The following is a 24673-nucleotide window of genomic DNA, read 5'->3' as shown; positions in this document are numbered from 1 at the left end:
AAAAAAAATACTCAAATGGCCCTTTTCAGAATAATATATATATATTATATTACTGGATTATAATTTTAATGTTGCAGCTGGGTAGTTTAATCTATAATAATACATCATTATTTATTGGTTATTAATTGGTCATATTTTGTATATTTCTTAAGTTTTAAAATAAGTGTAGTACAGTTAAACTCTGAATTGGAGTATAAGTATTAAGTAGCATAAAATGTCTCTATCTCTCTGTTTTTTATTATGTTTTTTACTATGTCTAAAATTATTGATAGATCCATATACATCATGTATATTACATTACTGTGATTATTCCATGTAATATGCTGCCTGGAGAATGGCACTGGAGGTATTTCTCCTTCACATCCCCTTGCAAATTATTTAAGTATCTTTTTAATTTTTTATATGTGTAAATAAAGAAACAAACACAATGGAAATACTCAAATAAAGTACCTCAAAATTGTACTTAAGTCGCTTAATTAAATGTACTTTCCACCACTGAATATAATATATAACGTTATAAAACGTACGTATGTTTAATTATTTTCAAAGCAGAACTTTTTCTTGTAATAAATGGGGTATTATTAAAGTGTTTTATTGCTTAATTTTTCTTACGTGAAGGATCTGAATACTTCCTCCACCCCGGCTGGAGAACTTCCTGTTTCTGAAAGACGAATCTGACCTCTGGTTTCGGGAATATAGCGATGAAAGTGCCGTTTTTATTATCATAATGATTGATGAAGCTTCTATATCTGCCAGTGATGTATTACCAGTACTATGAGGTAGAAGTATACCAAGCTTTATTGAGCATCACACTCATTCATGTACAGGTCATGTTGAATTTTTGTACAACTCTGTCAGTAGTGCAACTCGTGCAATGATGAAAAGAGAGAAAGAAAAAAAAAAAAGGTCTTCAAGTGTTTCAACTTCAGGAGGAGCCGATCAGTCGCCTCCGTTTATAACATCTCAAAACAGACAAAATAAAGAGTTGTCTTTATATATGGAGGACATTCAAGTTAAAAGACGTCCAATTACAGTGCTAAAAGTCTGTCCAACAGTTTTCATCCTTTTACAAAGTGTACAAATTGGTATGATACAAAGACTTCTTATTTCCTATTTTCACTGGTTTCTAAATGCAAGAACAGAAGAGAATAATAACATGAACTAATCCACAGGTTTAACGATGTGTCTGAGCTTATCTTTTATAATTATCAGCTATTAGGACAGCTCTTAGATCCAGACTTTGGTCCGTCCCTTCCAGTGCAGATCTAGTATAAAGCGATAGAGGACTGAGGAGGCAATAGAAGAGAAGCAATCATCCATTTTAATCACAACTGGGCTCAAGACAGCAGAGGAGTGATGGTGCGCTCACACCAAGAGCAAAGACAACTTTTCGCGCGGCGCAATTACATACAAAGTCAATGCAAAGAGGCGAATGTGCGCCGGGCGACGCAGGAGTTGAAATATTTCAATTTGAGTGAGAACCACGAAGAAGAAAGCTACTTCATATCTGTACAGAGAGCAGACCAAACTGTGTAAGAACCAGATGGTCTATGGTAGAAACAACGTTGCTGCTGTATTTATGCCTAGATGACTTTATCTTGAGTGATGATGGCGCAGCTGCATAGCCTGGCAGTGATTGATCCAAACTCCATTCAAAAAACAAGCAATTCAAGAGTTGTTTGAGTGTCATCTTGCGGACAGACCTGACAAAGCATGAATTCAGACTTTTTACAAATCAGCATCATTATGTTGTTATATCGGCATCCTTTTGATCCGTTTATTCCAATTAAATCACATCTGTTTATTTTGGGTTCATACCGCAATAGCGACACGTAGTTTGCTAGCTACAGTCAGTGCAATACCACTGTATGCGAAACAGCTCGCCGCCGGGTGATGTTATGAATCCAGACACATCGGCGTTTGGTTTTCTGACATATCTGTGACTTCCACATGTAGAAAGCAGCAACAGTGGTTAATTCTTCCATGGTTGACAGATGAAAAAAAAGGTTGTTGGTATCTATGAAGACAAATGATACCGGCGGTCCGACTCGTAAAGCGAGGTGAAGATGCGCTTCGCTCTTGGTGTGAACACAACATTAGAGAGACGTGTTTTGAAAGATACGAGCCGTAAACACAGCTAACCACAGAGCAACATTACTGAGTAGAGGTGTCCGAGGAGCATTTTGAGTCATGCATTTCAGATACTTTGTAAAACATTTTCTTTGTTTTGTTTTTCAAAGAGGGTCTTTGTGTGAGTTTAACCCCTGAGCAGAAGTCCATTAAAAAAAAAAAACAGTCAACAAAATAAAAGTATGTGAGCAGAGCACAGTGCCGCTCTTTTTGAAAATCAAAAAGTGATTTTAGGATTTCACATTTCTCACATTTCCTTGGCAGCTTTACTGAATATTATGTTTCTGTTAATGTGTTTCCTGTCCAGCCAGGCATCACTGAGATCACACCAGACATGTTTCTAATGAGACACAAGTCCAGGTAAAGACCAAAGGTGGTTTCAACCCGTAACACAAACTAGAAAAACAAAAAAAAAGAAGGGGATAAGGGAGCACTACGGCTCAACGAAAACAGAAATTCACCCTATTTAACATGTATAAGCAGCACATAAACGTATAATAAATAATTTGTAACACATTATAATGTAGTTGTAAGCAGATATGGAGCTGTAAACAATCAACAAAAAAATAACGGACAACTATTTTGATAGTCAATTACTCATTTTGGTCATATTTTAAGCAGAAATAGTGAAACAAATCCAATATTCTCTGATAGATTACAGCCTCTAACATGAGAAGATTCCCTGCTTTTCTTTGTCATATATATGTTTGGGGTATTTGGACTTTTGGTTGAATAAAACAAGACATTTGAAGACATGTTTGGCTCTGTGAAGTTGTTTTATAGACAAAACAATCAATTAATTGAAAAAATGATCAGCAGATTAATTAATGAAATGAATGGGTAGTTGTAGCCCTATGTGTGTTTATTAATGTGTTTATCAGCAACTATAACTCCTCCTGTAGGCTCCCATTACTGGATGCTGCTGTCTAAACAGACAATTAATGATAATATAGTAATAAAACATGTCTACATAGGAGAAATATCTGCTTATAACTTTGTTATTATAGTGTGTTATAAACCATTTGAAAACTTTCTGCTAAGTCAGAGTTCATTTGTGTTGATAGAACTTATTTGAAGAAAAGAACATCTGGTTTGCTGATAACAAACTTTACTCATTCCTCACATTTTTTGCTGTTTCAATATTATCTTTGGGAAACATTTTCTTACCTTCATGCACTATAAATAAAAACCACCAGACCAGCTGAAATAACCAAATATTTCTCCTGTTAGTGTTTTGTCTGCAGAAGCTTTTTGTACAGATACAAAGGCACATTTGACAAACTGGCTGTTAAAGGAAAAGTTCACTATTTTTCAAGTCAGTCTTAAAACAACAGTCAGGTTATGATTCCTCTTGTTCATACTAGCTATTAAAAGCTTCCTAAAGTGCTTTCAATAGAAGTGATGGGGGAGAAAATGCACAGTCCTTTATGTGCAAACATGTTCAAAAGTGTATCTGTAGTTAATATGAGGCTTCGGCAGTCAGGGTTATACAGAAACTAAAGCTAAACACGGAAACAATGAGCGGATTTCGTACTAAAAAATAACTATTGTAAGATACCTACACTTGAAGTCAGACTGCTGAAGCCTCATTATAACTTCAGATAAACGTTAGAACACAACAAAAAGAGCACTCTGGATATAGTTCCCCATCACTTACATTTAAAGCTAAGACTTTCAAAGTGACACATGACTGATCGGAGACAGGAGGTCACACACTACAATATCTTTCACCAGGAGGAATCCCCGATGAGGTCTCCAACCTACGTTTTGTCATGAATACACACCATAAATAACGTGTATGCGAGACACATCGCTGATGTTGTTGTTGGTACATGTGCTCACAAAATCGTCTGTTTCCACACTCTTTTTTCCTATTTATTCCTCTAGGTGCAACAACAACTTTGCTCAGTGTTGCAAATGTTTCCCCTCAACCCGGGTCTTGCGCTCTCATTGGCTGTAGCTCGTGGCCGGAGTCCCCGACAGGTCCAGATATTTAGCATGCTAGATATCTGGAATGTGTCTGTGAGGCCTCGATGAGCGTCTTTGAGCAGTTCACACATGATGCTTGAGGGCCGATGTGCGAGCAGCGAGCGTATTAGGACGGGATCTCTTAATGTCCAGTATGAACAGGAGGAAAACCTGTTTGAAATGTTCGCACCCGACTGTTGTTGTAAGACAGACTTGAATGATTATGAACCTATCCTTTAATGGTACAATATGGAGAAAGAGGAACACAATTATTGAAATAAAACAAAACAAGGAAATTTGAGACTTATGAGCAAAACAAACTGATCTGTGATTACGATGCAAGTGGATTCTGACAATAACGACATTTTGTTTAGTCGTCTAATGAGCGAATACGGCTACCGATACTCGGAAAATCCTGTCTCCGGACTAATGTTCTGCATCACTTTTCCTACTTTAAACAACTAGTTCTCTCTCTGGATCAGTGCTGGATCGTGTCTGAGGAGCGATAAACTGACAGTAGTTTAGCATTAAATGCCCATTCTTTTTAAATCAGACTTTCAGAGACATAAAGGTCTTTGTCTCATCCACCTTTGGTCTGAACCAAGAAGAAGTCTTTGCTTCATACCAGGTAGTCTGGACTGAACGTCTTAAAGCGAGGGTGAGGAGTGGACAACTCAGGCCAACGTGCCCTCGAGGATTCAACTCGGTCTCTATCAATATATCACAAATCTTTTCACTCTGAATGTCAGAGGACAAAACATCACCCATCAAAATCTCTCTAGGTGAAAACAAGAGTCTCTGGAGATTTAAAAATAACAAAACGAAAAACCCTGAAATCTTTTCTCTGTACAACCACTTTACATCTGAGAATCATCATCACAGCTCGGTGTGACACCTCTGACCCTCGGAGATAATGGAGGGGTGGGGGCGCGTGAGGGTGCAGAACGAGGGACAGCGGTCCTGGAGCCTGCAGTGCAGAGATAGAGACTCAGATCCCTTTAGACCGGAACGTGGACTCGAGGGGTGGAGACGGGCTTTAACGTGGTCCAACCCCAGACTACTATGTGTTGGGTGCATGAAGGAGACTTTGGGGGTGGAGCTGCTGCCGCTTCTGCAGCTCCTGCACGGCGAGCTGCTGACACTGGTCCGACGTCGAGAGCTTGTTACTTAATGGAGACACGCAGTTCGCTGGAATGATCAGTCCTGGGAATGAAAGAAAGAAAAGGTTTGAGAATTAAATATGAGACCAATGATGTTGACATTTATATTAAAAAAGGAAAAGGTTTGACATTTTGGGCTTTTTTCCTTGCGGACAGACATTCTAAAAGTTCTCTATCTTCTCCATCCATCTGCTTCCACGTAGTTAGAAAGTGTCTGATTGTGTGACGTCACTGTACAGACACTTACTACCTTGCAGATGCGGCAAGCATAAATCACGCTTAATTATGAATATTATTTTATTTAATGAACATCTCTGTTGAACAAATTGTAAATCATAATTTAAAAGGACCCTACAGATATTTGACAACACAGGCGTACTTAATCATGCAGTAGCCTATTCGCATGCTGATAGCTGTTACATTTATATGCTTATATTGATTTACCATGCTGGTAATTGTAGTTAATCTATTGATATTTACGGGGGAAAAATGGCTCAGCTTTAATCAAGTTCTGTGATTGCCGGCCAGTCTATATAAGTAGCAGCATTGGTTGGCACGTACATCTACCAAAAAACTGCAAAAAGACCATTTTCTCCTCTGCTTAACAAACTCTTAAGCCTTTTAAAAGTCCTCCTCTCTACTCCTAATAGGTTTTCACCTTAGGAGCTCTCTTAAGGGCTAAGATGCTTTGTGAATAACTTTTATCTTTAATAGAATCTAGTCTTAACTGTAAGGGGAAATTCTTAGAAAACGAATTTCGTCACTAGGAGCAACTCTTTGTACTAGGAAGCTTTATGAATACAGCTCCTAATCGGATGGTGCTGACTGAAACTACCAAAAAAAAAAAAAAGATTGAACCTCCTGTGCATTTAATTTGCTGTTAAAACATTCCCACTTTTAGATGAAAGGTGTATAATGTCACCCGACGGCCAGCAATCTGAAACAAAAACTATAAAATAACACCGCCTACTTATCCTACGTATCTAATATCTCAGACTTTTGTAAATTAAAGACTCTTGAAACCTTTTAAAGTCTTTTTCTTTGAGGAAACTGAATTTAATGCTGAGATTTTAAGCCCTCTAGATACCCTGAACATGTTGCCTCAGATAGGGAACAATGGAGGGCGTTCAATGTGGCTTGTGTCTTGAAAGGGGACGACAACGAGGTAAGATCGACATACTCATCATATTTCCCAAAATGTCGGATCCAATCCTTTACAAGTATCAGTCCTTCGACTCACCGACTATCCTCTGTCCGTCTTCCGTTCTAAGGCGGACGATCTGCACCTTCACATTGGTTCCACTGACCGGGGTGAGCACTTCCTCCAGCTCGTTCCACACACTGAGAACCGAGCCACACAGAACGTGGTACGTCCGACACCGCAGACCGACTTCACACTGAAGACCCACCGACGCTTTCTTACAGTTACCTCGCCTGTGGGCAGAGGAAAACACAAAAAGAAAATAATCAACAGATTAATCGACAATGAAAATAATCGAAAATGTAAATCTATAGGAAAACGGATCACAAATATGTAGTTTTATTTTTAAAAAGGATAAAATAATTCCCTATAAAAGCTGGTCACTGTAGTTTAACAGATCTAAAGTGTACATACCAATATGCATGAGAGCAGATCTGTGCTGACGACTTGTACTGGTCCATCCAGTGCTGCTTGGCGTCTTCTGACAAAACCTAACAGGACAAAACAATAAAATCAAATCATGATTCCCCACGTAAAACATTAAGAGTTCTTGGCATAGAAATATTAATAAAAGGAATGTAGTGAGACCTTTTTAAACTTCTTCTTGATGTCTGTGTACGTCTCCAGTTTGACCTGCCTGCCCGTGTTCGGCCTGTAAACCAGGAAGAGTCTCTTCTTGGCGTTCACCTCTTTCACCAGTATGGCTGTTTTCTTGTTGTTCCTCGTCTGAAAATCGAAAACACACGTTGTACTGAATAAACATCCGATGACTTCTGTGTTTGTGGAGGAGTTTTGTCAAGTCGGAGAAATATTGACGTCATTTTTAAGAGAGAATCGTCCTCAACCTTCTCGTACCTGAACATAGAAACCATCATCTGCTCCGCTCTGATCGGCCCAAGCATGCGTGGCTTCCTCCCACGACATCCCCCTCTCCACACCCACCTGTGAAAAGACACACACAGATACAAAGTCAGGTAATGTTTCTGGGATCCAACCATATTCTTAATGGGGCAGTGTGTGTGTAAGATCTGGCCAGAATTTTTGTTCAAAACATTAATTCAACCGAATGTGAAGAGGTTACAGTGTTGAAGTTATGTCAAAGACGTCTGTGTATTGTGTTGCAGAGATATCTACTGAAATGAGCATGCTAACCAGCTAAACCTGGCCCATCCTGTCTTGTAATACCACTTGTAGCGTCCTGTCAGTCCAACATGAGAGGACCAAGAAGTAGAGCTGCCCCGGGGGCTCGTCTATTTGGCAGCAGGCCAGTAAATAGCAAAGCGGTTCGTTTCATTACTTTGTATTAATGTGATAAATATACTCATGTCAATTAGATGGTAATCTGCATGAGAAATGATGCAGCAACAACAACAACAATTCATCTGCTTATAGTGATCAATTTGACCCGGACAGATGTGATCACTATAAGCGGTTTCCATCGTATTACACACTGCACCTTTAAGAGGGGAGGGAGGTCAAAATAAATACATTATAAATATGAACATACGGTATAGAGTTCCACGTGTCCTGACGTGGTGTAGCCCGGCGTGAGGAACTTCCTGCAGTCCAGCTTCTTCACCTTCTCATCACCAGAGCCCAGATCTAACAGAGAAGAGACAGGAAGGGAGTGAGTTTGAGTCGCTGAAATACAACCGTCACAGCAGACAGATGATTATGACTCAACTGATTTTCCTCAAAATAGTAAAATGCCTCCTGCCCCAGTTTTGCTTCTGTGTTTGCGACAGCGGTTGAATGATGAAACAAAGCGTGATGATGACCATCTTACCCAGAATGCCCATGTCGTATCTGCCGTTCTTCTTGGCTTCCTGAATAACTGCAGCCAACGTGTCAGAGAAGTACTGGAACAAGGCGTTCTGCTGCGCGACCTCCATGCCCAAAATACGGTTCAGGAACTTCCCCATGTTGTTGTAGTCTGCAGCAGTAACAGAGTATATGCATCACACGTCACGTTTAACAGCGACAATAGTTGTGATGTTGTTCCTTTTAACAATTTTAAAATCACCTTTGTCCAGCACCATTGTGCCAGATCTGTCCTCCAAATTTATGAGGCCCACACCTATTAATCCATTTTGAATTTCTACGGAAGGAAAACATTAAATGATTAAGAAATAAGATACAGAAATCATGTAATAATTACAGACAGATATCTACCGGGTGAACCAGTTGTACAGCAAACAACACGTTGTGGGAATATTCACAGAAAATAAAATAAATAAATACCTTTGAAGAAATCTCCTTTAAAGTGAGATGGTGGAGGAACTAACGGAGAGTCGAGCTTTACGATCGACTTCATCACGATCTCCAGAGCGCTTCTGCCGTACTGTAGTGAAGATAAACGTCAGTGAGTCACTGATAGATAAAGACAACGAGGAGAACTTCTCTGAGACGAACGCTTGATGTGTTTACTTACTTTGTTGTCGAAGTTAAACCTGCTGAGATCTCGAGTTTCTGTTGCTCTTCTGTCTCCGTGGGTGAGAGCGCCCTGTTACAAAGATTTAATATATACAGTTGATGACAAACTTCCTTTGATTTTCGTTCATTGTGATTTAATTTCTTGGAGTATCTTCAAATGCGTATTATCTCTAAAATCTGTACAACCTAAGCTAAAAGGTTATGCAAGTCAATAAACTATAGTAACTGATAAAAGTATTGAAATGGTGCCATACATAATAAAAAATTTTTAAAAAAATCTGACAAAATATGTCTTAACACTCCATAAGTTATTTTGAACTATGCACATTTTATAGTTTTTAAAAAACTGAGTGCAAAGACACTTTGATTGCTTCGTTATGATCCGCATGAATGGAAAGTAATGACGTCATCATGAGCGTACAACGTGATGACACCAAAGACAGAAGCCTTTCGCTTTCTGCTGCAAAAAGAATGAATGCTCTAGCTATTATGGTTCTTATTTTAGATCGATTTCAACAGCATCATGCAAACAACGGTCAGTTTTTAAAGGGTTAAACTTCCTTCAAGTACCGATGTTCGTCATTATACATTCGATTGGTCCTTACCAGGCTTTCTAGTCTTTTGGCAACGATGGATGCAAATCTCTGCTCTCCTGCCAGCTCCGATATGAGGAAGACGTATTCTGGAGCTGTGACCTGGTTCGACCGGTGAGTTCTCCCTGAGTCCAAACAAACAAACAGAGCAGAACATTTAGTACATTTTGAACCACATTGTTATTTCATATTTATTACATTCATGCCAAAACTGTCCCTTTGTTGAGTACAAGAGGATTAATTGTGAATAACTGGCTTTAGTGTTGGTTGTGCCTTCACAGTGAGGTTAATATCTACTGACCGAACTGCTGTATCGCTCTGTCGGCGCTCCACGGCAGCTCCAGCGTCATGTGGACTCTCCGCCGCTGATTCTTCACTCGACGATCGGCCTGCAGGGAAATACCTGAGCTGGCAGCTTCCGAGATGATGGCTATGTTCTGGTTGAAAAGAAAGACAACTAATATTACATTTCACATACAAATAATGGAATAGCATTGTTTATTTTTGTCCGTCAGTCCTGGTCAAGGTATACGATCAACCACAAGCTAATTAAATCACTCTGGTCCCGAATTTTCTTTTTAAATTCAACACTGAGGGAGTAAAGTAAACTGGTTTGTCACAACTAAAAGGTGCTTTTCACACTGAACTGGTTTTGTGCAGTTCAAACAAACTCTGGTGTTGCTTCATTTGCACAGATAAAATAGAACACCAAACCTCTTATACCTTCTGAGTTACATGTTTGGTTAAAAAGTCATGTCCCCATTTTCACACTAACATTGCCTTTACCTTCTCTCCATCCATGAACCTCTGCTTCTCTGTGAGATTGAGGATTTCCACCGGGACGTCCAGCTCAGAGCGAGATTCGTACGTGATGCTGCCGTCGTCGTTGCTGACCACTCGACCTTTGCGGCCGGTCATCTGAAGCACAGTTGAAGAAACAGAGAAGGGAGTTAAGATAGAAACCAAATACTGATCCAGCTTTAAAAAACAAACAACAACATGTTTATACCTCAGCTACATTCTCGGGTCCTCCCAGCTCATCTATGAGCTCGTCCAGAGTGTTGGGAGGTAGATTCTCAGCTAGATCCTCAAGTTTGTCCAGCAGATCTCTCTTCATTTTCTGTGCATGTTCCACTGCGTCCTGACTTGTTAGGACGCTGTCCTGACTCTCTGCCTTGACTTAAGGAGAAGTAAAAACAAGGCGTTCATTAACCCTCAGAAGGCTGAACCGGAGTGATGTAATCCTACTTTGCTGTGTGGTGTTGTGCTTACCTATGGCAGGGGCACTGGGGGGGATGACGGGGGCAGTGAAAGCAGGCCTGGTGGAGCCCAGCCCAGAGGCTAACAAGGCACTTTGAATGGAGTCTGGATCAATACTCCCTCTTCTCTTTTTCTTCTTCTTCTCTTTCCCTTTCTTTGGTTCCTTTCTGATGAGCCATGGATCTAAGACAACAAAGCATAAAGGTTTCCTGTAAGCACTGAAGTGGATATCTAAATATGTCTTAATTCCACGACCTCCGTGAGAAGTCTCACCATCTTCCCCGTCGTCATCAGACTCGTCTCTGAACGGGTTGAAATCGTCGTCTTCGTCCCCTGAGCTGACCGACTTGAAGCTGTCGTCGCTGTCTTTACCCGACTCTCTGTCCGACTCTCTGTCCGACTCCTCCGACTGGCTCTCCTCCGAGCTGGTACCCGACAGACCGCCGTGCTTCCGAGGCTTCTTTTTCTGATTCTTTTTGACATCTGAACCTGGAGAGATGATCAGAGAATGATGGAAACAAACATTGAACCTTTCTGAAAAGCAAATGATTCTGACACAACCTTCACTTGATTTGGTCCGTTTGTTGTTGTGTCTAACCAAGTCTTTCTCAAGGAAGTCTCGTTCGGTCCAGGATGAATATAGATTTAGCTTAAAATCTTTCTTACCTTTCCTTTTCTTGCCCTTCTTTTCTGGTGGTGCTGCAGTTTCACTGGGAGAGGGCGTCTTCTTAACCGAGAGGTCGATACCCAGCAGGCTGTAAAGCTTCTGTCTGTCAGGAGCTGGAAAGTGCTTCTCAATCAGGGACTGCAGCACACCTCTACAACAATAAACATTTCATTATAGTGACGTACATTCAGTATGTTATCCTGTTTAAAATTGTGTGCGAAAAATCATCTTTAGTCGGTCCGTACTTTGCAGTTGACACAAAGTCGTTGAGCTCTCCTCCTCCTTCCTCCAAGGCCTCGAGTGTTCTCGCTTCTCCAGTGGACTGAAGACCGATCACCACACACTGCAGAGGAGATATAACGTTAGAGTTTCAGGAACGCATCAGGTAGCTTTTGTCTCTTGTTTTGCGGTGTTGACCAGTGCATCTTTGGCCAACTTGTAATAAGTCGTAGCCTCTGTAATGTTTTTAAAGTTCCCTCTAATAGTCAGGGATTTTCCTAAGTTTTCCTGGCCTTGATAGTTTCATCATCATAACCCCGTTTTCTACCACAGAAACTTTACCAAGGGACTAGGAACCTTTTTGCGCTTCGACTGCTTGGACCAGGGTCTAAAATAACCTCCGGGGACATTTTACCCCCCAAAAATAGTGTTGTAGGGGTAGTGTTGTCAAAAATATTAACATATGGATATTGATTATTTGAATCTGTTTCAGTACTTATTTTATACAGTATCGATACACGGGTACCAGCTGCGCATTCTGCTGTCTCTTCCCTCCGACAACAGATGACACACACGCGGCTATTTTAGTAAAAATCAAAAGTATTATGCCCTTAATCTTGTGTTAGATCCCCCTAATTGTTACACACTGGTTCTTTAATTGTGCAGCATACGTACTGTTATGTTTCAAGAGTAGTCTCACCTTTCCGTTTTGGACCTCCTCTCTGGCCAGCTGAACCACTCGGCGGACTTTGGAGGCAATGCAGAGGTACTTGAAAAACCTCTGATGAGCCGACCAGAACTGGCCCCACATGGACTTCTTCATGCGCTGCTCCGCGTCCATCAGGTTCGCTGCCTGCTGGAACTTCTCACGTGCGCTCACCCACTGGGAGAAGCAAAATTAAATCTAGTTATTAACTGCAGGGACAAATAAAAAGAATCACACCAATGTGCTTAAAATGTACACTTCTATTGTTATGTGCTTACCAGCCTCACAGATTTGTTGTACATGTGGATGTATTGCTGAGTCAGGGGAACCTCCTCAATCTTAAAAGTGACACCTGTAAAACTCAACTGCCGTGCAATGTACATCCCCCTCAGTTTCATGTCCATGGCGACTATCTCCATGGCGCCAACACCTCTAAAATTGCGAAAATGCATAAAAACATGCATGTTAGGACATTAATTACACACCACCTGTCACGTTTGTTTTGTCACCTGCAAAAAGAGAGAAACTTACCTGCGCTCAACAGCCTGGATAAAGTTGCCAAATTCTCTGAAAGGTGTTTTATGTCCCCAGATGCCCAGACGATTCATATAGGCCATATTTCGCGGTTCAGAGGCACCTAATTAAAAAAAGTAGAGAGAGTGTTTAGACTGCCAATCCATTCAAAAAGCTAATTTAATTTGCTTCCGTCTACTAACCTGTAGCACTTGCATACACAACCCGAGCCTTGGGGAGTTTGTTCTGCAGTTCCAACACTGCGAGCCCAGTTTTTGTAGGTTTGGACGATCCAATTGGACAAACGTTTTTGGCTTTGTGACACTCGTCATACACAATCTAAAAAGACATCTGGTTAAGGAAACTCATCACATTTCTAAAAACAACCTACAACAATCTTGTTTAAATTGAATGCATGAAGAAGAAATTACACTTCCTTTCCCACTGGACCCAAAAAATGATTAACATCTGGCTTTTGTCTTCAGTGGGAAAGGTTATGGCATTCAGTCGGGACAAATAACTCTGCAGTAGTCACGGATATTTAATCTGCTCCAACTCCGATCGGCAGTGATGGAAACATCCGGGTCAACATGCTAATTTTCGCTCTTTGTAGAAAATATATAATAAATAAAACCAACAGGGATTTGGACGACTATTATAATTCATTAACATGCAAAACATACAATTAATATGCGCTCCTCAAAGTCACCAGACTCCAGTCAAACAACAGTCATTTTACCTCGCTGATCGTCACAAAACACACTTCATTCAAAGAACAAACAAATTAAAACTCATCAAAACCTTCTTGGTTAGTCTTTCCACTGTTCTAACAATCATCAACTCGGGTTTGCTCAAAATAAACTCTTAATTCACAGAGTTAGATGTGAAAAGAAATGGCGTTATATGCGCTCCTCAAAGCCACCAGACTCCATTGACAGAAACTGTAATTTGACCTCACTGATCATCGAAACGCACTTCATTCAAAACTGACAGCTCAAAAACCAACTCTGAAAAAGAAGTAACCACCGTAACATTTTCACTGTTTACTGACCCTGTTTTCCAGCGCGTTTGTGACGTTGAACGTGACACACCAGAAAAAAACCCCCAGAAAGACTACTCGTCTACTGGCAATGAGAAAGGAGTGTTTAAGAACACCTGCATATACTCACTACTTTTGGTGGGGAAAAAAGAGAATAACATTTATTCTACTAACAGAAGGTCAATTGAAAAAGGATACAACTCCGTCAAAGTCCTCCCCACACCAGTGGAGAAGCTGCTGAAATCTGGTCTTGTACTTCCCTCCTGATTGGCTCTCTCCTATCAACGAAGAGTAGGTGGCGAATATCACACCTTTCTTCACGCTCCCGTTGTGTTTTGAGGAGATTTTCCCATATTTGAACTGAAAATATAAACATGTAATTGAGTCAAACTTTGACATTATGAAGCCAGAAAACACTTCTGACTGTTTTCTTCCATCCATCTTACCTTGTTGAGGGAATGAACCTGGATGTTTTTGGCCCCTATGTCCCTTAAATCCCGTTCAGCGTCATACTTCAAGTCGTTTGAGACACTAAACCTGAACAAAAGAGAGGAATATTTAAGAGGAAGTAATTCTGTTGGCATTACATTTATTTGAAATGTGATTCTCTGCTTTAAATATAATGTCAAGGACTCTGGGTATTTACCAAAGTGATCTCTTCCTGCCTAAAAGGTAATTCTCATAGATGATCCCCGCGATGGTCCGGCCTTTCCCCACACCGGCTCCATCTCCAATCAGATAGGCAGCTCGGTCACCGTTGGGGAGGAATGTCTCATGTTGCTGTTCACAGGGACCAGAAATACTCAATTAAAACTCAACAATTCTGCCTTACAAAGGAAGTTGAGTCTCACAAAACCACGTTTAAAAAATAGGACACGTTAAGTGTGTAACTGCAGTTTTAATTTTGAGTCTCACTCTTTTGATGAAATTGTATTTTAGTTCTAGTCACATTTCAGTCATTTGTAGAGCTGCAGCAATTAATCGATTAGTTGTCAACTATTAAATTAATCGGCAACTATTCTGTTAATTGATTAATCGATGAGAAAAAATTAAGAAAATTCTCTGATTTCAGCGTCTTAATGTGAATATATTTCGTTATTTCCTGTTAATATTTGTCATTGTCTTGTGTTGTTAATTGATTTCCAATAATAAATATATACATACATACATTTGCATAAAGCAGCATATTTGCCCACTCCCATGTTGATAAGAGTATTAAATACTTGACAGATCTCCCTTTAAGGTACATTTTGAACTGATAAAATTAGATTAATTTGCGATTAAACAATACAATCTATGAACAATCATGCGATTAAATATTTAAATCGATTGACAGCACTATATATAATATGATGACGGATCGTATCATTTCAAATATTAAAAGTAATCTTGGTTTTCAAGGAGTATTTTCAAATTAAAGCATATTCCTAACCTTGAAAACATAAGTTAGAATTAAGCATTTTCCAAATATTCAAGACTTTGTACAAACTCTGAATACATTTCATAATAGTTTTCATTTCCCAAGGCTGCTTTTAAATTATGTTTCTCGTTGTGAAAAAAAAAAAAGTTTATTCATGGAATATTTTTTGTTCATAAAATCCACAGTGCTTACCTGAGCTGCGTATGTTATCGCCTCCAGCTGCAGAGCAGACAGGCAGCCTCGATCAATGACTTCCTCTGAGATGGACAGTCGGTACCAAACATCTGGAGGGTTGACGCTGGACAGGGAGCTGGTCTCCACCACAGGATCAGGATGCCGCTGGCCGATCTTCACTGCATTGAAAAACCGGTCGGTCAGCAACAACGGCAGGATGTATTCTTGTTTGATCTGACTGAGCGCCATCGATCAAGAGCGGTACAGTGCACTGCTGCTATTATCACTCAGTCCAGCCCATTTCATTAGAGTGTAGCGCTGCTCCTCACTGGGTGAATACTGCACAGTAAATGTAGGCCTCCTAGTATGGCTACACCTCACTGTTCCATATACTTACCATGACTGGCCGTTTTCCAGACCTTTGTGGTTGTCAAATAGAGGTGCGGCTTGATGAGATTAGGAAACAAACTATTCTGCAATCTGATAATGACCCTGTAAACCAACACTTACATTTCATTGGCATGTACTCTGCATAAGTCTCTGCATGACCCAACTCGTCTTCCTCTTCCTCCTCAGGCTCATCCTCCTCCTTCATCCCTGGGATTTTCTGTCAACACACATTGCCACAACCATAAATACCAACTTGCCAATAGTGCCTTTAGTATGCCAACACACATTTGGCAGCATTCAACAGCTTTCTAAAAAAATCAATAACTATAATACTTACCAGAGAATGCGAGAAGGCTTGCACTTTAATGTCGTCATGAATCCAGATCCTGGCAGCATCTTTAGCCGATACTTCCTTCTTGATCCCATTGTTCATTTCACCTGAAACAACAACAGAGACCAGAGGTATCACGTTCACAGTTCAAGTATCGACAAATGTTCAACAGAAAATTAATTGGCTGTTGGCAACTATGTTTTTCAAGCAAAAATGCCAAACATTACCTTGTTCAAGCTATGAAATTAATAGTGAGTTGCAGCCCATTCATTAAAAATAACTTTGTAATTCTCATGAAAGTTTTGAAATTAGTCAAGAGTTGTCACACAGACACACGGGTGAATTTGTATTCTAATTTTACACAATCAGCCATAATTTTCTCTTTATTCTGTAGTAGATTTTTCCTCTTTTACCGAGGGGTAAACAGAGAAAGTGTTTTGCTCTGACTAATCAAAGATGGCAAGTAGTAGTAGTAAACACACGGCTAATACAGCAGACGTTGTGACGTAATATCACATGCATGTCAGTAGTAATATCCTACATATTCACTAATTTGGGTACATTTAATTAACATCAAAGTATAAGGTCATAGTACAGAGTTTCAGAGAGCCGGGGACGTGAGAGAGCGGGCGGGTGTCAGCTCCGTGCAAAGCACCGGAATGAAAACACCGACACATCTCCGACAGTATGATAATAATGCACTTTGCGTGCCTAGTCTGATAGTCTGTAGATATATAGCCTATAAATAAGATATATTTTAATAAAATACAGTTGTACCGACAAAATACAGTTGAGCACAGAAGACGTTTCCGTGCTGCGAGGCAGATGAGCCCCACAGATCCCAGCGGGACATCAGTGAGTAGATTAGGCGGCCCTTAATGTGGTCTAGGACACATTCACTACTCACTGTTAAAAGAATGTGGTCATATGTGGCCCAGACCACCTCTGAATGTGGTCTGAGTGATTGGATCTCAATGCGTCCTGAGTGCGTTCACACTTAGACACTTAGAGCTGTCCACTTGTGATTGGATCAGCAAGGACGCATGTTAATACCAGGTCTGAACAGGGCCTTAGATCATAAAGAATTGACACCAAACTCTACAGCTTTTAGCTCATTATTTTGGTTCTTCGGACTTCATATGAACTCATTCTTGTAACCCCTTTAAATATCTTATAAGCCTCTCCAAATGGGGATAATTACTGTAAAGATATTGCCCTAATGGGTTAAAAAAATCAAATTGCACATTTAAATAACATTTAAAAAGGATAAATAACCTGTGGCTGTTGCCGTTGCGACTGGTGGAGCGATGTTAGGTGGAGGCTTTAGCCTCATGAGCTCCATCAGACTGTTGCCCTTTAGACCGGAGCGCTTCACATTGCCGGTCCGAAGGAGGTCTTTCAACTGAATCTGCTAAAAAGAAAATACATGATGAGCATAACTAAAAGAAATGCTTTTCTTTGTGTTTTTACGTCTGGTGGAAGTTGGAGAGTATCCTACCCATGAATTCCACAAGCGTACCTGATCTCTGTTAGAAGGCACTACTGTGGACGCTGAAGGAGGAATACTTGTGGAGGAGGGGGTCGAACATCCTCGCAGGGCTGAATTAGCGACGTGGACCACTTTGGTGACGGTTATGGTGTGTTTGATAGGGTTTGTAACTGATTGTTTGGTCACAGCAGCTCCTAGTGACGGCAACTGATTCAGCTGATTTAAGACAAACGTGGTGGTTGATGGCTGAGGTTTGTGCTGTTGGAGACATTGAGAAGAGGGAAAAATTGATTTAAATACATGGCACGAAACACAACAACAGCTGCAACATAACATTATGTCTTCAATAATTTATTAAGAGGACTTAATGCTCTGTAATCTCACCCTGAAAGTAACTATCGGGACTGGAGCTGGAGGCTCAGTTCGAACAACGTCCACTGACTCTGTCCCCACACCAACATCCAGGGCACTGATGGAGATAGACTGGAAGAGGACCAGAAATCACAACATTTAGTTATGAAAACTTTAATAAATCACTTCTACTCCATCAGAACAAAGATCGTCTTACTTGCTGGGTTGTAGAGGGCTGTGCAACATCCTGAGAATCAACATCAAATAGGCCAAAATCATTTGGACAAATGCCACTCTCACTCAGGGCAGCGAGAAGTAAATCCTGTCCAGGATCCATCTGCAAGACAAATGCATATATACATTAATAAAAACAATAATAAAACCATAACAAAAATGTTTAGGAGGTGAAGCAATTAGTGGATTAATCGAGTACACAAAATATATTGGCATACATTTTGATTGTCAATTAAATGTTTAGGGTACACCATCTAAAATGTGAGGATTTACAGCTTTAGTTTATTGTGATAGTAAAAAAATCTAGGGGAGCATCTAACGATTCTTTTAATTGTCGATTATTTTCTTGATTAATCGATCAGTTGTTTGGTCTATAAAATGTGGATCAGTGTTTCCCAAAGCCGAAGACGACGTCTTCAAATATCTTGTTTTGTCCACAACTGAGATATATTCAGTTTACTGTCATAGAGGAGAAAATAAACCAGTATATATATATATATATATATATATATATATATATATATATATATATATATATATATATTCACATTTAAGAAGCTGGAATCAGAGAATTTTGACCTTTTTTTCCCTTAAAAAAAATGACTCAAACTGATTAATTGATTATCAAAATAGTTGGCGATTAATTTAATAGTTGACAACTAATTCATTAATCATCGCAGCCCGAAAAAAAATCTCTCGTTAAGAAAGAGGGAGAGAAATATCTGGCTTTAAGAACATGTAATGTCAAAAATGTTTAACTTTAAATGCATATTTAAACGTCAAGCTATTTTCACCAAACTTTAAACTTTTCACAACATAATGTAAGACTTAAGAGTTCAAAGTTTAATGTTGAGATTACACTGCTTGCTTGTCCTCACATGAAGTTACTTTTTGTCCTGTGTGTGTCCTCGGACATTGCCAAAAAGAATAATCTCCCTTTGACCTACTGGATGAACCAGACGTAGCTAACAACCATGAGCACATAAATAATAATTTTTAAAAAAATGTATATACACTTGCAGTAGAATGCACGCTTACAAAAAGACAACACAGAAATGTGACAAAAAAAAATGCAGGAACCAAAAATCTCAAAAGGGATATAAGGACCCACATGATTAGCTCACATGGGATCAAACAGGGAACTTTAAAAGCCCAGTGTTCAAATGAAAAAACAAACCAGCAATACATTTTAACAGTCGGTATAAAAACACCAAACATCTGTAGTTCAACTGTAACACACAAGCTATTTCAATCTTAATGTGAGCAACACATTACAACCCATTTAAAAGACTCACCTCGTTGTTTATAGTCCTACAACACACGCCGAAAAACAGTGAAAGTGAAACACTAAAAGCTAACACTGACTCGACACATTTAAATCAACTCCAGATCGATAGTATCGATAGAAGAGTGAGAGTTAGCCATATCTCGGAGCGACCGTCTGCACGCCACGGTCAGACTTGCTCCAAAGTGACCCAAAACAAGACACGTGTTTGCAGTGTCCTGCTTTGGTGTACTCCACTTCCGGGTCCCTCTGACTCTAAACTTCCCCCTCCTCGTTAGCTCCACCGGTATTATTTAAACAAACAAACATCTCTAATGCATGCTACAACCAGGCGTTTTTATTTAGCACGGACACATTTACGTGTTAGCTAATTTAGCACCAGCTAAACTAGCCCGGTTGCATCAGGGTGACACGGCTTAACTGTGCTAACAGAGAGCTAACTCAACACACACTTTCACATTCATTACAGTCAGTAAAACGACATTGAAGCTTTAAGTTAACTCACACCAGGCTCTGTACAAATTACTATGAATTTAAGAAAGAAAGCTCATAACCGTTATGTGTTATTAAAGGTCACCAAAGGAAGGTTGCTCCCTAATGTCAGTTAGCTGTAATCACATGTTAAGTGTTGCTCAGCAACGTGGTGAAAAGAGTGCAAATAAAACAACATATAAACAATACAAATGATCAGTAAGGTGTAAATGTACTAAATGCCAGAGATGAACAACAGGTTGTAAACAGGTTAGTGACATATATATATATATATATATATAAATAAATCAACAAAAACAGTTGATCATGAACAAATTACTATTTTTGTGTGCCTTCTTATTGTTCAATGTGAAGTGTATGTTTTTATTTTACATATTATGTGGAAAATTCAATAAACAGATTGGTCAAAAAACAAAACAGTCAAGACCAAGACCAAGCAAGTAAAGCTGGGATTGATATATCATAGTAAAAATTGAATACTAATTAATGTTATTTATTTATTTGTAGGTGTATTCTTCTTGGAAATGTGTTAGTAAAGACAGAAATAAATTACTACTACTACTTTTGTGTGCCTCAATGTGAAGTAGGTGCATTTATATGCTATATATTATGTGTAAAATTCAATAAACATATATTAATATACTGCTCATACTAAAGATATATAACAGTTGATGTTGACAGTTATATAAAAAATAAACAGGTTGATAAAGTGCAAAAAAAACACGTTTATTTTCCCTTTAATTTAATACTAATTAATGTTATTTATTTATTCATTTATAGGTGTATTTTACTTGGAAATGTGTTAATAAGGACAGAAATAAATTCCTACTGCTACTTTTGTGTGCCTTTTTATATTCATACACCATACAAGAGTATTTTAAAGAGAAATATATATAGATAATAACTGCCATAAAATAGGAGCTTTCACTAAACCAAAAAATTAATAAAGAAAAAAATTAAATTAAAAAATAAAAATAAATAAATAAATTAAATTAATACTAATTAATTTTATTTATTTATTTGTAGGTGTATTCTTCTGGGAAATTTGTTAATAAGGACAGAAATAAATTAGTACTTCTATTTTGTGTGCCTCAATATGAAGTGTGTGCATTTTTATGTTATATAGTATGTGTATTCAATAAACTTATTGGTTAAAACAGTTGATGTTGACTGTTATATAGAAAATAAACAGGTTGATAAGGTGCAAAAAACACACGTTTATTTTCCCTTTAATTTAATACTAATTAATGTTATTTATTTATTCATTTATAGGTGTATTTTACTTGGAAATGTGTTAATAAGGACAGAAATAAATTCCTACTGCTACTTTTGTGTGCCTTTTTATATTCATACACCATACAAGAGTATTTTAAAGAGAAATATATATAGATAATAACTGCCATAAAATAGGAGCTTTCACTAAACCAAAAAATTATTAAAGAAAAAAATTTAATTAAAAAATAAAAATAAATAAATAAAAAATAAATAAATAAAATTAATACTAATTAATTTTATTTATTTATTTGTAGGTGTATTCTTCTGGGAAATTTGTTAATAAGGACAGAAATAAATTAGTACTTCTACTTTGTGTGCCTCAATGTGAAGTGTGTGCATTTTTATGTTATATAGTATGTGTATTCAATAAACTTATTGGTTAAAACAGTTGATGTTGACTGTTATATAGAAAATAAACAGGTTGATAAGGTGCAAAAAAACACTTTTATTTTCCCTTTAATTTAATACTAATTAATGTTATTTATTTATTTGTAGGTGGACAGAAATAAATAACTACTACTTTTGTGCACCTTTTTCTATGTTCATTGTGAAGTGTGTGCATTTAAATGTTATATATTATGTGTAATATTTGGTTAAAACAGTAAACAGTTGATGTTGACGGTTATAGAGAATAAACAGGTTGATGATAAGGTGCAATCCAAAGCTAGCTTGTTTTAGCTAGCTTGTAATAAAACGCCGTTATGTAGCACTCTAATATTAAATTTAAACACTATCCTAATAACATAAAGTCTATATCCTTCTCCAACCTGTGTTCCACCCCCAGCTCCTGCTCTCAGTGTCCGTGTTTATCGCCCTGTCTCCCGCATTGTTGTGATGTTGTTGCTGTCTGTGTCATTGCTGTTGCTAAGCTAACATTAGCATCTCTCTCACAACCCTCTAAATCAACATAAAACACGCACTTGAAAGTCTCCCCAGCTGCACCACTAGTTAGTTAGTTTATTAAGTATTAAATCAGGGTTATGTGTAATAAACCCCCGCTGCTGAATTGACCTTACTTGTGTGTTTATCTGCCGCTGTCTCCGCTCGTCTCCGGTTCGGCGGTTTGTTGTCCTCTCCGCTCCGCTGCGCTCTCCGCCATGTTTTTTTATCAAACGGCTCGAGCCGCATGCAGGTCACGTGACGGAGCCGTTGAGAGGCCTCCTCCGTGTTTAACGCGGTTAAACTCTTCTACCGGTGGTCGGTAAACACGGTGCTCCGAGCAGCAGCCGCGGGACGAACCTCCTCCGCCACAATACACCGAGAAAACCGAGAAAGTCGGCATTTTTCTAAAAGGTTTAGCACAAAACGACAAAACATAAGCAAGAGTCAGCGAGCTAAATGCGACGTCACGTGATCCCGCGAGATCTTGTGGAGGAAGTGACGCGATGGAGAGAGTTCCTTCTTCTTCGTTGTTCTCTTCCCTTTTTTTCTCCACTCTTTCTGCTTCTTACATACATGAAGCCATAAAGCATGGCATGAAGTGGTGGAGGAGGTATTCACATACAAAAGTGGAGCCAATTTTTGTATTTTTGTTAACATACTGCTCATAATAAAATCAGCAAAAATATAAAATAGAAAAAATAGAAATATTTATTATTTATAATATATATATATATATATGTTTACTAACTCATTTAATTTTATTTAAAGAAAATTTGTAATTTATATATATTATATACACATATATATAATATGTAATTAATTCCTTTTTTTCCCCCTTTCTGCTTCTTTCAAACATAAAGCCATAAAGCCATAAAGCCATAAAGCATGGCATAAAGTGGTGGAGGAAGTATTCACATACAAAAATGGAGCTAGTTTTTGTATTTTTTTTCATAATCTGTTCGGTATTTTAATCCATAATTCATATTTTGTGTTAATAATCTGAATCTGCATATTTGTAACGTATTATTTGCACATTGGTTTACTACCTCATTTAATTTTATTTAAAGAAAAATTGTAACTTATATATATTATATAAACATATATATAATATGTCATTAATTCCTTTTTCCCCCTTTCTGCTTCTTTCAGACATAAAGCCATAAAGCTTTTTTTTTTAATATACTGCTCATTATAAAATAAATAAAAGTATGTAAGTATTAACAGCAAAAATGTACTTAAAGTATGAAAATAAAATATAAATATTTATTATTTATTATATATATATATTTATTAAATTGATCATTTATTATATATATTTGTTATTCGTTATATATAATATATATATTATAATATATAAATAAAATATCAAACTAGTTGCCAATATAGTATCTTAATCCATAATCCATATTTTGTATTAATAAGAGTGCTTCTTCTTCTTCTTCTTCTTCTTCTTCTTCTTTTTATTGAACAAATTCAAATTTACAAACAACATGGCTCATAGATCATTACATTAGAGTAAAAGGACAAGGTGCATACAGAACAAGAACAAATAAAATATGTAAAATTATACATGAAAATAATAATAAATTAAATTAAGGGCTATAGGGCTGTACCTGTAATTCATATTCTTCTATTATACTAAGAAGTTTCAATGCATCTTTGTTATTTATGACTTTAAGGGCTTTTATGTAAGAAAGAAACTCAGAATGAAACACATTAAACCTAGGTTTCACTTTCATTTACTTGGATTTTACTTTGGAAAATTTTCCAAGAATGAGTTTCTCTTCTTCGTTGTTCTCTTCCTTTTTGTTTTTTCCCCCTTTCTGCTTCTTTCATACATAAAGCCATAAAGCATGGCATAAAGTGGTGGAAGAAGTATTCACATACAAAACTGGAGCTAATTTTTGTATTTTTTTTAATATACTGCTCGTTATCTTAATGTATAATCCATATTTTGTGTTGATAATCTAAATCTGCAAAGTAACTTATTATTTGCACATTGGTTTGTTTGCACATTGGTTTACTACCTCATTTAATTTTATTTAAAGAAAAATTGTAACTTGCACACTTATATAGTATACACTTATATATATATATATATTTACCACTACTACTACTACTAAATCCTGTTTACATAAATAAATACATAAATGACTCAATAAATATCAAATATGCCATTAAAAGTAACCAAAATAAAATAATAAAAACTAAATATAGTCATTAATTAATTGAAAAATAGAATAGAATATTATTTTTACAAACTATTTACACCTTTGTGTGTGTGTGTGTGTGTGTATATATATATATATATATATATATATTTATATACATAAATATATATATTTACCACTACTACTACTACATCCTGTTTACATAAATAAATACATAAACGACTCAATAAATGAATACATAAATAAATAAATATGCCATTAAAAGTAACCAAAATAAAATAATACAAAAA

General features: G+C 37.7%; 1 protein-coding gene across 5 annotated transcripts; it reads right to left on the bottom strand.

Annotated features, from left to right (window-relative positions):
* Positions 1-780: 780 nt before the first annotated feature.
* On the bottom strand, positions 781-22703 carry sbno1 (strawberry notch homolog 1 (Drosophila)). 5 transcript variants are annotated; one of them, XM_037753258.1, is made up of 33 exons: positions 22347-22703; positions 18262-18381; positions 18078-18176; positions 17703-17951; positions 17480-17615; positions 16211-16311; positions 15994-16090; positions 15502-15662; positions 14536-14669; positions 14336-14426; positions 14088-14249; positions 13054-13189; positions 12869-12974; positions 12616-12769; positions 12332-12514; positions 11658-11755; positions 11412-11563; positions 11019-11234; positions 10758-10928; positions 10495-10664; positions 10272-10403; positions 9787-9922; positions 9498-9610; positions 8891-8962; positions 8701-8800; positions 8483-8557; positions 8246-8392; positions 7967-8061; positions 7315-7401; positions 7048-7185; positions 6874-6950; positions 6499-6692; positions 781-5301 (listed from the first exon to the last, which is right to left on the bottom strand). In XM_037753258.1, the coding sequence occupies exons 2-33, from the start codon at positions 18379-18381 to the stop codon at positions 5159-5161; spliced, it is 4245 nt and encodes a 1414-aa protein (XP_037609186.1). In that variant the 5' UTR covers positions 22347-22703; the 3' UTR covers positions 781-5158. The 5 variants fall into 5 exon arrangements, with proteins under 5 accessions (XP_037609186.1, XP_037609188.1, XP_037609190.1 ...); XM_037753260.1 differs by having other exon boundaries at positions 17480-17612; XM_037753262.1 differs by having other exon boundaries at positions 17480-17612; positions 17724-17951.
* Positions 22704-24673: the final 1970 nt, after the last annotated feature.

The sequence above is a fragment of the Sebastes umbrosus genome, chromosome 19, assembly GCF_015220745.1.
Source record: "Sebastes umbrosus isolate fSebUmb1 chromosome 19, fSebUmb1.pri, whole genome shotgun sequence".
Taxonomy (NCBI): Eukaryota; Metazoa; Chordata; class Actinopteri; order Perciformes; family Sebastidae; genus Sebastes; species Sebastes umbrosus.
This window is presented reverse-complemented; position numbering and strand designations above follow the sequence as displayed.